Raw genomic sequence first — 13,312 nt, 5'->3', positions numbered from 1 at the left:
GAAAAATCTTTTCACTGATGGAGAGACACCCTCTTGTGGAATTTTAGTGCAACTGGATCTGTTGAATTGGGGAGACTGTGGGCCCAATCTCTGCCAGCTAAGTTGTCAAGGAACACTGAGAAGGTCTGGGAGAAATGTGGACTCTAATGAAAGGCATTTGAAAAGACATATAAAAGTTGATAGCAGTGTTGGCTGTAAGGCCTGTGTTTAACCTCACTCCTCGTGAAAGAGACTGATGGTGGTGAGATCACAGATGATCTTGTTGCATAAGATGACTGCACTAGATTTACTGACTGAGATCATTATATAAACTCTTTATTCACTCACAGTCTGGATGTTTTAGTTTGTTAGAGGTTAAAAAAAAGATACCTGCAATCACCAACAGAGAGCAGCAGAATACAGTGTGAATGGGCCAAGCTGGTTTGTGCTCTGACTACAGGGCAGTTTAGATATTGGCTCCGTTAGGAATGAGTAGAGAGTTTAGAGACTTGTTTTGTCATGATATGAGATGTTTTGGGAATAGAACCAAGTGTCATCGTTATAGCTCTCATCTGGATACGACCGGTTTGGGTTTTTGAAAGCACTGTTACAGATAACTAACCCTAACCTAGCCTAGTTCTAATCCCATCCAAGTTCAGTTGCAGTGTTGCAGTTGCAGTGCTATCCCTGTGTAGGGGACTTAGAGTGTGGCAGGGCAAAAGAGGAAGGACCCCAGCCACCTTTGGACTCTATATCTGTACTGCGTTAACTTCGGATTTATGCTGCTAAACCTGGCCCTTCAGGTTTAACTGCAACTAGTGCACCCTATAGCCTTCATTCAGATTTGTACACCACGCGCTTACCAATATTTTATCATTTTCATTTTCATTTGTTTTTCAGGGTAGCCTACAATGACAGCAAATCCCAGGTTTAAACCATAAGTATCAGCCAAAGTACTGATCAAATCATGAGCCTACTTTTATAACAAGATACTTGAATACATTCAGTCTTTTATTTTGGAATCACTGGGCAAACTTGACTGAGAGATCTATATTTTCTATTCATGAACTGTTATCAAAGATTTTAGTTTTTATTGTTATTATTATTATTATTATTATTATTATTATTATTATTATTATTATTATTATTATTATTATTATTATTATTATTATTATTATTATTACTATTATTAGTTGTTGTAGTAGTAGTAGTAGTAGTAGTAGTAGTATTTTTAGTATTGGGAATATTTTCTGATGAGATACCTTATTTAATCCTGCTATTTATTCAGTTTTGGACTCATAACCTCCATCTTCATCTTACTCTGCCCACTTGTTCAACTCTCTCTCACACTCTTTCACTCTCTCTCTCTGCCTCACACTCTTTCACTCTTTCTCTCTGTCTCACACACACTCTTTCACTCTCTCTCTGTGTCTCACAGTCTTTCACTCTCTCTCTCTCTCTCTCTGTCTCTGTCTCACTCTTTCACTCTCTCTCTCTCTCTCTCTCTGTCTCCGTCTCACTCTTTCACTCTCTCTCTGTCTCTCCGTGACGCGAGTGCTGCAGTAGGACATCGCCTGTTCACCTGGTTGAGGGGCTCATGCTAATCTAAAGCCTCTTAGGCCTCTTATCTACTCAGCGCTGGTTATGTGCTTTGGGCCAACAAAAATACCAGGCAGAGTTGGCCTCTTTACCATTCCCGCTGACTCTTCACAGCTCTCTCCCATCTGCTAAAACTAAGTCACATTGGCTTGGATATCATGGTTCCCCATTCCTTCTGTCCAGGTTCCGTTGCTGAATATGCTCTTCTAACTCTAACGTATCTTTGGTAGTGGAGATTGTTTGGAGATAATGGATAAACACGACCTCACTGGTTGTCATTTACCAGTATTCGGAATGAAAGGAGCAAGGGATTCGTTTAGTTGCATTCTCCAAAGGCAAAGCCGATCCAGGAGCAAATTGAGGCCACAAAAACCAACAGATTCCTGGTGAAATCAGGGAAAATAGGCAATTTCAGAACATCTGTACAGCCAGAAAGGTCACCAACAAATGTGGTTTGTGAATGCCATGCGGACAGTATGGGCTTACACACACGCACAACAGTCCTTACGCTGGGCATGTGAAGCGTCATCCTATACTCATGTGAAGCAGTAATGCCATAATAGCCCTTATCCTATTGAGTTAATCAGCCAATCAGGAAGCCTTCCTGATCTTCCTGCCTGCTAGCCGAGGTTGAGATGACACAAAAGTATGATTTAAAACACTTGCATCACATCACTAGAGTCCTTTATTCATGTATGCCATCATCATCACCACCACCTTTCTACACAAACACACACAGACAAAAAAAATAAATGTCATATGTCAAAACAAACAAACTTTACATTGATTGAAATTAATAAAAGATTTAGATTAATTACATTATTTAAAAAAGATTTTTTTTCCCATCATTTCTACAATATGTACAAAGACAGCAACCCAGTTGTTAGAATACATGTGTGTGAGTGTGGAATACACAGATGCTGCTGAGTGCAAGAGAAACCTCAAACAGGCTCTCAGTTCACAGGGGTTAGGAGTCAAGGTTTAGCTGCCACTCCCATTGTCCTCCACAGTTTTGGAGTTGCCCCTGGTTCTCTCCTGGGCCCACCACCCCCTTTCCCCACGCTTGGCCTCACCCCCCAACCCTGTGCTTCAAAATTCACACACACATATTGTACACAGGGGGAAATGGTAGCACCGCATCTCTTGCATACTTCTACTCCATCTCAGGAGCATATCCAGTCTTCAATGGACAATGGAGGACTGGAGTATAAAAAGAGGGGAGTGAGGGATTTCATTTGTTCTTTGTCTATACCGTATATCAGCTACCAGCCAAAGCGCTAATAGGCGGGTCAACAAAAAATAAAATACTGTTTTGGGCTATAAATATCTTCCAACTGTACCTCTTGCTCCATGGGAGGGGGGGTTGCATAGCAACCACCATCCCCATACTAAAAGTGCCTGCTCTCCTCGCCAAACTTTACCTGACAACAATACAAAGGAAAAATGATATACTCTCGTGAATACAAAGCATCTGACAGTTTTTGAATTCATACCACAACAATTAGTTGATTTATCATTGTGCTGTTTTGCACTTCTTGTGGAAATAAGAGGAACATCAAATTTTATGAACAATGCAAACCCACAGAGTATCACAAACCAAGATAGTGAATCTGGTTAACAGCAAGCTGTGAAGCAAAGATGGAACTTGAAGTGGACATGTGAGAATGTGTTGGGGGGAAAATGGGAATTTAAAAGCTTGCCTAATCGAGTCCGTTTGTTAGGAGTCCATATGGTCATTGATGTGTCCTTCTGAAAGCCTAATATGTGTGTGTGTGAAGATATGTGTCTACATTTTAAATGCTGGTAGAAAAAAAGTAGCAATCTCACACTTCTTCTTCCTCTCCTTGTCAGGTGGGGGCGCTCTCAGTTTTTGCAGGAGGGGCTCACTCAGCTCACCGTGGCAACTGCCGCCTCGCCCCCCTCATCCACCTGGTTGCCTTTGCCCATGGCCTTCATGTGGGCCATGATGTCACTGAACGTCTCCTTCACGGTCTTCTCCAGGATCCAGCCCTCACTCTCGCTCTCCGGGTCCTCTGGGTTAGCCAGGGTGGACAGGGAGGTGTTCACATACTGCAGGCCCACCGTCACAGCGACCTGCGCAGCACAGGAGCACACAGATCAACCCTAACCCTCATGTGATCACAGGGGCAACACGAGCAGCTAGACCCAAAATTGCAATAGCTGGGTGGAAAGAACCATACACTTATTCAAATTAATTTAAATTCATCAAATGCAATAATGCTGTTGGATGTAATGAACATATTAAGCTGAGCTCGAACATGTTCCATATCAAATCTAACATGTTCTATCTTATGTAAAATATATAATAGATATCAATCTATTCTTGAACTACTGTATTCAATGGCCGAAAGGTCTACTGGCATTAGGTTTTTTCTTTTTCTCTTTTTCTTTTTTCTGCCCCAGGGTCAGCTGAGACTGTGACTGGTCACTTTAGAGCTCCAGGAAGTGGGTCTGCATTTGTCTCCTCCCCTAGGTTAACCCATTACTCCGTCTCTTAGCTCCCTATCTGTGTCAACAAAGATACGCTTGCATAAGTGGACTCCTCCGACAGTAACATGTACGGTCTGCTTGAAGCTACTTGAACCACCATAGTACCACTGAGATCACTGTCACTCACCACTGACTTGTGGATTTGTGTGTGTGTATGTTATGTGTGTGGCCTTGCTATGGTATGGTAATCGTGCTCTTGGGCCTCAGCAACAACAGCAGACATTGTGAGTGGAGGCTGAGGGGAGATGCCATGTGTCTGCTATGGGATTACCCTTTGGGCAGAAAGTAGCAGGTGAGGTATGGTCAACTGCATTCCCATACCAGCAGGGCGACCTGACAGGCGAAAGCGAGGGCTGATATTAGGGGAGAGGAGGATAGAGGTGATGGGGAGAGAAGATGCGGCTAAGTGGATATGCTGCAGCGTGGGTGGAGTGTGGACAAGAGTGAGGAGACAGCGAGGAGAGGTGAGTGGGTGAGTGGGTGAGAGTAATGCCAACTAGGTCGAGGCTTTGCATGGTTAGACGCAGGCTCTTCACCTCACTTGTCAGACTTCTTCTCTGAACTGGCTACTGGGCAGTCTAAGTCCTCACCTGACTCCCAAACCAATTCACCGCACATGTTCTTGCCGATTCGACCGGGAAAAGACTGAACAATGATTTGGATCATTAAATGGGTGGTTTCATGCCATGGAGGTGGTGTAACGTTAGAGAGAAACATTTAACTCTTTTGTTGAAAGTGGCGTACAGTAAATAGGAATATTTATCTAATTTGTTGAACATGAGGTGTAATATGGTGGTGTAAAAAAAACATAAGTAATTTAATGATACTCAGGAGTAATTTGATACATCAGATTTGTTCACTGCTGTATAGTTTCTATCCAAGGGTTTTGTGTAAAACATTGAGTGAATGTCTGTGGTTAATATCTGTGTCCATGTGTGCCTGCCCCTGACCTCCAGCATTGTAACCAGCAGCACCAGCGCTCCGATGGTGTTCATCATGCCTCCATAGTACGACAGCATGGCATCGCGACAGCCGCTCTTCCAGATGTTCAGCTCCTCTGTGTAGTGGTCATAGCTGTAATGGGCCGTGTTGTTGGTCATCTGTTGCTGGATGCAGGGCCGGGGGGAGCTGGGGTTGCAGCAGCTGAAGGGGACCCCGTCCATCAGATACTGGCCGTCCACGTTGCTGCTGATGCGGCTGAGAGGATCAGAGGCAAAGTGTCACAGGTGTCATGTTAGTGTCAGGCTATGATTGGTTACAGGTGAAAGTGGGCTGGACCCTGCCTACTAGCATGTGTGGGCTAAAATTACTGGCAGCATCATTAGTACAGGTAAAAAGCAAGTTTTCCAAGTGTGAATTATCTGCTACAAAAATAATTACAGTATAAACTACCACTGATGTTAACCAGTGGGTGCAGACTATTCTGCTATTTACCATTTTAAGTTACTGGATACATTCAATCAAATTCAGTTAATGAGCATGTTTGGGAAGATTGGTTGAAAAGACAATTGATACAGATAAATACAAGACTAAAATCTCAGAGAGGGTTTCTGTTGTGCACAGAAAGACATGAGCAACTATAAATGACAACACTGTCACTGTCATATAATTATCACTCAAGTATCATCTTTATCAACTGCAGCTGAGTATCATTGGTTAGGCTCATGTATATGGGTGGCATAATTATTAGCATAATTAACGCAAGTTAACTATTCATTAGCCTGTAGTACTATACAATATAACTAATGTATTACACACCATTTACAATATTATAGCAAATGTGATATTATCAATTAAATGTAAGGGCTTGACACAAATCCTTTTCTCTGAACCTGTTATCCTGGCTATTGATAACATGAGAGTGTGCAGACATACAAACATACTGGCACATAGTTGTGTGTGTGCTCAGGCTGAAGAGAGGAGCTCAACTTTGATTGACAGTACTAGGGCAATGGAAAGACCAGTCTGATTGGATCACAAAGACGTGAGAGTGATGGAAATATGGACCAGTGCTTCCTAACAACACAGAATCAATCAAGATTTTAATCAATACTATGGGAAAATATCTGTGACGCTGACAAGTGCAGAATAATCCATGTAGCACCAAAATGCAAAGATTGCTGTTAGTATTTTAATAAAAAAGTATCTTAAAAATTTGGTTTACAAGCAAAGATAGTCTCAAGGGTCTATAAAACCTTGGACAATTACTATCGTAATGGAACCTTATTGGCTAATTGTATGGTCATTGGGCCATCAGTGTATGGTTATTGGGTAATCTCTGTCTCCATAATGACCCATTGGCCAGTCAGGCAGTGCTATTCCGAGAGTGTCGCCAGGACCTGCACTGATTGGACAGGACATTAATTCTCGAAGGACATGGGAATGTAATCCAGGAGATTAGCCACTAAGAACACACTGCAGTCTTTCAAACATTTTACATTCAAACCTCCCTTACAACTCTCCACACGCAGCTGATTGATAACCATACCTGTTGCTAAAAGCAGTCTAGACATAAACAGGTATGCATAAAGTGGACACATGTCACTTATTCATGTTGTACAATTCATCTTATCCTGCCTGCACCCTTTTCACCCATCGTATCTTCTTTTTGTCCCTAATCACCAAAGCCCCTCCTTCCAACTTCATCCATAAAACTGCCTGGTAACCTCTACCCCCCCCCCCCCCCCCCCCCCCCTCACTCGCCTCCATCACTCCCCTCATCTATCAGTTACTATCACTAAAGCTTGGTATCTAACTGACCTGCTAATCCTCACAATGGAGGAAAGTGAATAATGTACTTGGGTTGGCCCTCCCTGACCTCAAATCCACTTATACTGAACCCTTACGTTGCATTGACACCCCCCCTTCCTAAAACACCCCACCTCAATGACACCTTCATACACGGTGGCTCAATGACGATGTGTTTAAATCTAAAAGGATGTTTTCACTCAGTAAGATCACACATCAAGCAGAGACATAGCCAATGAAAAGCCGGCGCTGTAAACACACTTCTTCTTTTATAGACACTATTGGGCTCATGTATGCGCTGTAACTGGAAATGGTTCTGGCACTCACTCTTTGACCTCCTTTGCGCTGAAGTCCAGGTAGCGGTTGCTAACCCACTGAATCTCAAACCAATCTCTGAAGTTTTCATTTCCACAGCAACGGAACTCCGACTGCATCAGGTCCAGGGTCCTCTTCATGTAGCAGCGTCCCGGGGTGTCCGTGTCCTTGTAGAACTTCATGCTGTTCCTAAGCCCCTCAGCCAGGGTGAACTGCAGAGGGATCCTCATCAGGAAACACAGTAGGGCCGTCAGAACTAGTAAGACGTTGAACCCCACACAGCCCAACAGAAAGGGCTTCAACATGGGCTTCCACTTTACAAACTTGGAAGGGTCCAGGGAGTCGTAGCAGATTTTGCCTCCAAAGGCGTTCACGCCACAGCATATTAGACCCACAACTATGAGCAGGTTGGGCAAGAAGTGGCTCTCGTTGTTGTCCATGAGTTCTGAGCGTTTACGCAGCTCGATCTTAAAGAATAGGCCCATGCTGAACACCAGCACACCGGCCATCACAGAGAACCAGTACAAGAACCAGACCATCTGGGCGAGCTTTACTCGCTTTTTCATATCAAACTTGACCTTCATCAAAGCCATTGTTCAACCTTGGACGTGTCCTTGCCAATAAACAAGAAAGAAAGGATAAGCTACAACAGGAGCTCCAAGACTTCTAGGGTTTGGCCCTAGAGTTGAAAGAAGTACTCCTGAATGATCCAAGCTGCAGCCTCAGTTCCCGCTTCCTTGTCTGTCTGAGATCAGGGTCTCCTCTGATGGGTCCAACAGGACAGGGGAGTCAGCTCAGCCTGTAATCCATCCCACAGCAAAGGAGCAGAGATGAAGAAGCCAGGGGACCCTGAAGAAACAGAGCGGTTATTTCTTCAAGGCCATCTCCTCTCCCATTGTGCCAGAATATCCTATCTCGACCAGGTTATAATTTTGTCCAACTTTTACCAAAAGTTTCCCTCCTAACACGATCAAATCAGGCAGGTGAGGCTAATGGTGGTGTCCCTTACCCTTGGAGAGGTGGATTGCAGAGGATCCTCATGATCAAACTCAAAGTTGCAGTACGTCATGCTAAGCCCCTGTAATCAGCCTGATCCAATTTGCAAAAATCCCTCTACACAAGATGAGCCTGATCGTAAGCCACTGCCAGGGGCCATAATTGGTTTGAGTGTTCACGTGGTCACGGTCGCCTTGATCGAACGCACAGGAAGCCCAACGACCAACACAAAGACCTTGACATGAAAGGGGAGCTAATACTGCAGCGCACCCATTCATAAGTACAAGTCCACAGGTTCAACACTAACACGATGCTTTAGGGCTGGGTCATATGGTTGAAATCAATCACCATAATCATAAGGAAATTTCTCGATATCATTTTATATCACGGTATGGTTCATGTATGTAAAATCATATAGAATAATCAAATTAAAGTTCATCTCATTGAACCGAACGGTAATGTTAGGTGTGATGTCAAACAAAACAGAAATATTCAAATAATATTCTGACCATAACTCATTTTATGAGTTTTTAAGTCAAATGTACTTGTCATCATCAATTTAGACAGCAGAAATGTGTCACAATCATCACAATATGCTTCCACTGAAAGAGGGTAAATGAGAATATTGAATTATCGCACAGCCGTAGGATGTTTACACTGTAAAGCAAATACGCTGTGTTACTCAGGGATCCAACCTCATGAGAGTGAAAAAGCTGACAGATACCAGGGAGGGCAGAAACAAAACTACACAAAATCATTCACTTAAGTGCACTAATTTGGGATCAAAAAGGTAAAGTTTGCATCCCTGGCTGAAGCCATTGGTGACCCAGTGGGAAACAACATCTTCAAGTTCACATATTAAACCATCCTGTACACCTGTACATTTGATTCATTTAAAATAAATCAATAAACACCAGCCCAAGATGTAAATTATAAGGATACGACAACACGTGGATGCATGAGACTCAACATAGACATGATATGGTAGTTACAGAAAACATTATTCTGCATAACACAAGCTAATAAATGTAATCTGAACACACTCCATAATGACCTGATTGTCACTTGCAGGCTGTCAGAATCAACAGCCTGCCTGTCACAGACACACGCTCATGCTGGCCTTCCCTGCATAGCTTGTATTCTGACTCTGTAAAGCATCATTGTTGTTGGCACTGGGGGAGCTGAAATTCAGATTATTGCAAACATATCAGCTCTATAGTTGCATAAATACAATTAGAAGTCAGGCAACAGTTAGCTGACAAAACCACAACAGCTCCATGTCGTTGAACAGTCAGACTCTTTATTTGCATCTCTTTTCAATAACATTCCCCTTTCACCAAACACCAGACTACATGTAAGTGCCAAGGCATGTATATTCAAACTCTCAAAAGATTTTTCATCCAGTGCAAAGTAATTCACTTTATTAATGTGTAACTATTTGATTAATAATCTAGTTAATTAAATTAAGCTTTCAGATGTTTGCAAAAGCAATATTTTGTCTTTAATACAGACATTTCTCAGTTAGCACATCACTGTGAATAATATCAACTTATAGACAGTACTGTGTTACTACTACTACAACAGTGCAAAAGGCTCCCATTTTCTGCTTTAGTGTCCCTTGTGATCGAATGGGCCATTCTGGTGTATGGCACACCTCCACTGGACAAGCCACGCCTCCATGCACATACACTTCAAAATGTTTAACATTTAGGGTAATGTCTGATGGTGAGCCTGCAGCCCAGCCTACAAATGGGACCAATAACATTTTCCTACTAACTGAAAGAAATTAGGTTCTTAAAATGGGGCCCAAATTGTATGATAAAGACAGTATTCGCATCACATGAGCACACTTTACACCAAAGAGATATGAGAAAGGCACAAGATATAATATGACACTATCTGGTTTTCTCTGGACAGAAAGCTCGCTGCTGTTCAGGACACGCTTTGGATTTGCTCTAGTTTCAATTCAGCACTACCTGTGGGTGGACATGTGTCCTACCACTACCCCACACATTTCATTTGGGCAAACAGGCTGAATCCACCATTTCAATTAGGGGTGGAACATTCTGTATTACAGGCCACTTTTGTGATTTTGCCTGATATGACATGTCTATACACCCACACACACACACATATATACTAGGCATCTCGTGCGCGTAGGCTCGGCCTTGCCCTGCAGCTTGCATACGCAGCTCGGCCTCGCCTGCTCTATGTGTGTTGCTCACAAAATGTTATTGTCCTTAAGTTGACATGCGCGCGGCGCGGGTGTGTGTGCCCCTTAAGTTTACATCCATCAGTCTTATGACATCACTGATGACATAATCAGTGCCTTATGACATCACTGATGGCAATGCTGATGATGTGTGTGTGTATATATATAAATATATTAACTTAAAAGAGCAAAAAAAATCAAACTGACAGTCATTGGCTTAAAGATTAAACCATATTGAATCAACTGATCTCCATGAAATGACATGGAAAACAAAAGGCTATGTCTGGGTACAGGGAATGACAAAAACATTTAATTAGTTTCATTTCATTTCATTTGCCTGCTGCTTTGGCATATTAGTGATTTTGAAACTTGAACTCTAGGGGTCCCAGCTGGTTTTTCTATCTGCATCTGGAATGACAGTCCAGTTAGGGGATGGTGTTCCTGCAGCGAGCCAGTTGAAGTCATCCACCTGGGTCCAGTTGTTTCGGTTCCGGTCCAGGCCAGACGAGCTGAAATCCTCATCCAGGGTGGGATAAGACCAGGAGAACGGGGCGAAGCTTACCCCGTGACAATCCTCTATGATGGCTCGGCTGGTGACATGCAGGTACACCTGTGTGTTGGTGGTGTGGTGGGTCCGCAGCTGCTGGCAGGGGAAGGCCAGTGTACTGTCCCTACAATTGTCCACAAACACAGAAGTAGACACCGGCCCGGATAGGATCTCACAGCCACTGACATGCTTTATGTGCAGCGTGCTGGGCGAGCCAAGCAGACGGACCTTACAGTTAGTCAGGTGAGTCAACAGGACGTCCTGTCTCTGGATCTCCTCAGCTGTCTTAGTCAGAACCATATTGTCCATGCTGGAGAAGCCGCACTGCTCAGAGGCCACCGCTCCATCCATCTTGGCACTGTCAGGGTCTGCAGGTGTGCCAGCATCAGAAGGTGGAGGTGCAGCAGCAGCGTCCTCCTCTTCTTTAGCCTTGCTGCGAGCTCGAAAGGCAAACTTCTTCTTGGGCAAAGCCTCGTCTCTCTTCTCATCTAGGCTAGTTTGTAGCTTTTGCAGTGACGCTTGAGCTTGCCTTAGCTCGTATTGAGTGAGAAACACCATGCTGTCGTTGAGGAACTTCCGCAGCTGCTGCGTTTTGGCCGTCACCAACTCCAGCGTCTGGGCTGCCGCGGCCCGGTCCGCTCCGCTGCAGCTGGACAGCAGCTCCTCGATGGCGGCCCGCTCCCTGCCGAAAGCCCGAGAGAAAAATTCGCTCTTTTCCTCCGTCACGGACTGGCTCTCCTTGGCTTCCTTCCTACGATCGGCATCCTCTGTCCTCGCCTGTTCCCGTTTCAGCAGTCGCTCCGGGATCTTGACCGCACTGCCTTCCCCGGCATGCCCATCTCCTCCAGCCGTGACATCCATGCTCATGCTGCTGCACTGACTGCTGTGCTGTTTGTTTGTTGCGACTGATGCGGAAGTGATATCGTCACTCCGCAACAAACAGCGTTTTCATTGGCCGGATTCTCCAACGGTTGTATGTATGCTGCCACGTTATTGGTGGAAAAGGGGAACAGTAACGCTTCAAGGCACACCATCTATAACTTCTGCTGGATTGCTGGTATTCATATTTGGATGAGAAAATATAAATGTAATAATCACGTTATAGTCTACACAAAAAGAGACATGGGAGAGAGAGATAAAGAGAGAGATGTAGCTTAAATTGTTGATTATGTGTCAGTGTGAATGTTGTGGATTAGGTCTATCAGGTAAACTGACACTGACTGAAGTCACTGTAACTCTAGTCCTACCTGTGCAACGCCAAGGTGTGGCACACTGATTAGAGCCAGAGGCCCGCCCCCTACCGTTTGTGATGGTCAAGTCCAATAACATTAGGATGCCATTCATGGGGGGGAGAAATATTACATTTGATTTTAAATTATGGGAAATATTTTGTGGATTTATGTGTGTATTTTAGTTATGTATAAGTCGCCCTAGGTGAACTAGACAGTCGTATACAAGTGTTATGGAATAACTGTAGGATGCTCTGGGCTGCCTTGTTCTGTGCACTACCCCAACAACCCGTGCGGTGATGGCGAGGAAACCCCGTTGACAAGGCACTGCTTTTTCATGACGGTGAGTTTCCCTTTGAGTGTATTATAATTTTGTGATAAAAATTTCAAGGAAAAAACACACACAGCCTCCTTCCTCCCTTCCTTCAGGGAGGGAAGAGAGTTTGAGCGGAGAGAAAAATCTATCCGAGACAGAACAGGGACAGTGAGACAAATATATGAGTGGGAGAGGGAGAAGGAGGAGGAGGAGAAGGAGGGGGGAGCAAATTAAAAGTTGCCAAATGGAGATATTGGGTTTCAAGAGGAGTGAGACAGGAGTAAAAGGGTTTGCCTCTTTCAGTCGTCTTTATGTTATGCTAATCGGGATAAATATTTATGGCTTGACACGGTTTAGTCCGTTAGCCTGGTCGACGAATTCTACCCGACGTTTTCGAAATAGGCTCGTCGGCAACGCAGCTAGCTAACCCCGGGCAGGCCGATGTTTACCAGGAAAATGTCGCCGGGGTTTCGGAGCGTCCAACCCGCAGAGTTACCCGACCAACACACCGGGCTCTTACAAAGTCCACGTTAGAGACGCGTCGGGTCGGCAAAGCGAGAGAAATGTGACGTTTTTCATGCTGGCAGATGAGCCAAATGGAAGACAAATGAAAGCCTCCCCAACAGAGACAGAGAACACGTCAGAGGCTGGAGGACAGGCGTTTTGTGCTGCTTGAATGCGACGACCATTCTGTCGATTCAGTCTATTTTTGGAAATAAAATTCGCAAGCTGTACATTAGATGGCTTTCTAAAACGACGACACCGTGCACTAACGTTGGTGGGGCTGGGCAGGACTGCCTGGGTCAGGGACTAACATGTTAGCTTGGCTTGCCTCGTAGCATGCATGCTAGGACGGGCTT

General features: G+C 44.3%; 3 protein-coding genes across 3 annotated transcripts in view; 1 reads left to right on the top strand and 2 right to left on the bottom strand.

Moving 5' to 3' along the window:
* Positions 1-13,312, top strand: part of grin2cb (glutamate receptor, ionotropic, N-methyl D-aspartate 2Cb) — a gene marked incomplete at both ends in the record, with an annotated part of 353,829 nt that overhangs the window by 207,968 nt on the left and 132,549 nt on the right. The gene's annotated exons all lie outside the window — the stretch shown is intronic.
* On the bottom strand, positions 3,466-7,745 carry prph2a (peripherin 2a (retinal degeneration, slow); the record flags this gene model as incomplete). The annotated part of the gene is made up of 3 exons (XM_083635355.1): positions 3,466-3,672; positions 5,040-5,286; positions 7,165-7,745. The coding sequence occupies 3 exons, from the start codon at positions 7,743-7,745 to the stop codon at positions 3,466-3,468; spliced, it is 1,035 nt and encodes a 344-aa protein (XP_083491481.1).
* tbcc (tubulin folding cofactor C) lies at positions 9,461-11,787 on the bottom strand. Its single transcript, XM_083634542.1, has one exon. The coding sequence runs from the start codon at positions 11,772-11,774 to the stop codon at positions 10,737-10,739; it is 1,038 nt and encodes a 345-aa protein (XP_083490668.1). The 5' UTR covers positions 11,775-11,787; the 3' UTR covers positions 9,461-10,736.

Source organism: Poromitra crassiceps, assembly GCF_964638095.1.
Source record: "Poromitra crassiceps genome assembly, chromosome: 4".
Classification (NCBI taxonomy): Eukaryota; Metazoa; Chordata; class Actinopteri; order Beryciformes; family Melamphaidae; genus Poromitra; species Poromitra crassiceps.
The sequence above is the reverse complement of the archived record's forward strand: the minus strand, read 5'-3'. Positions and strand labels throughout refer to the sequence as shown.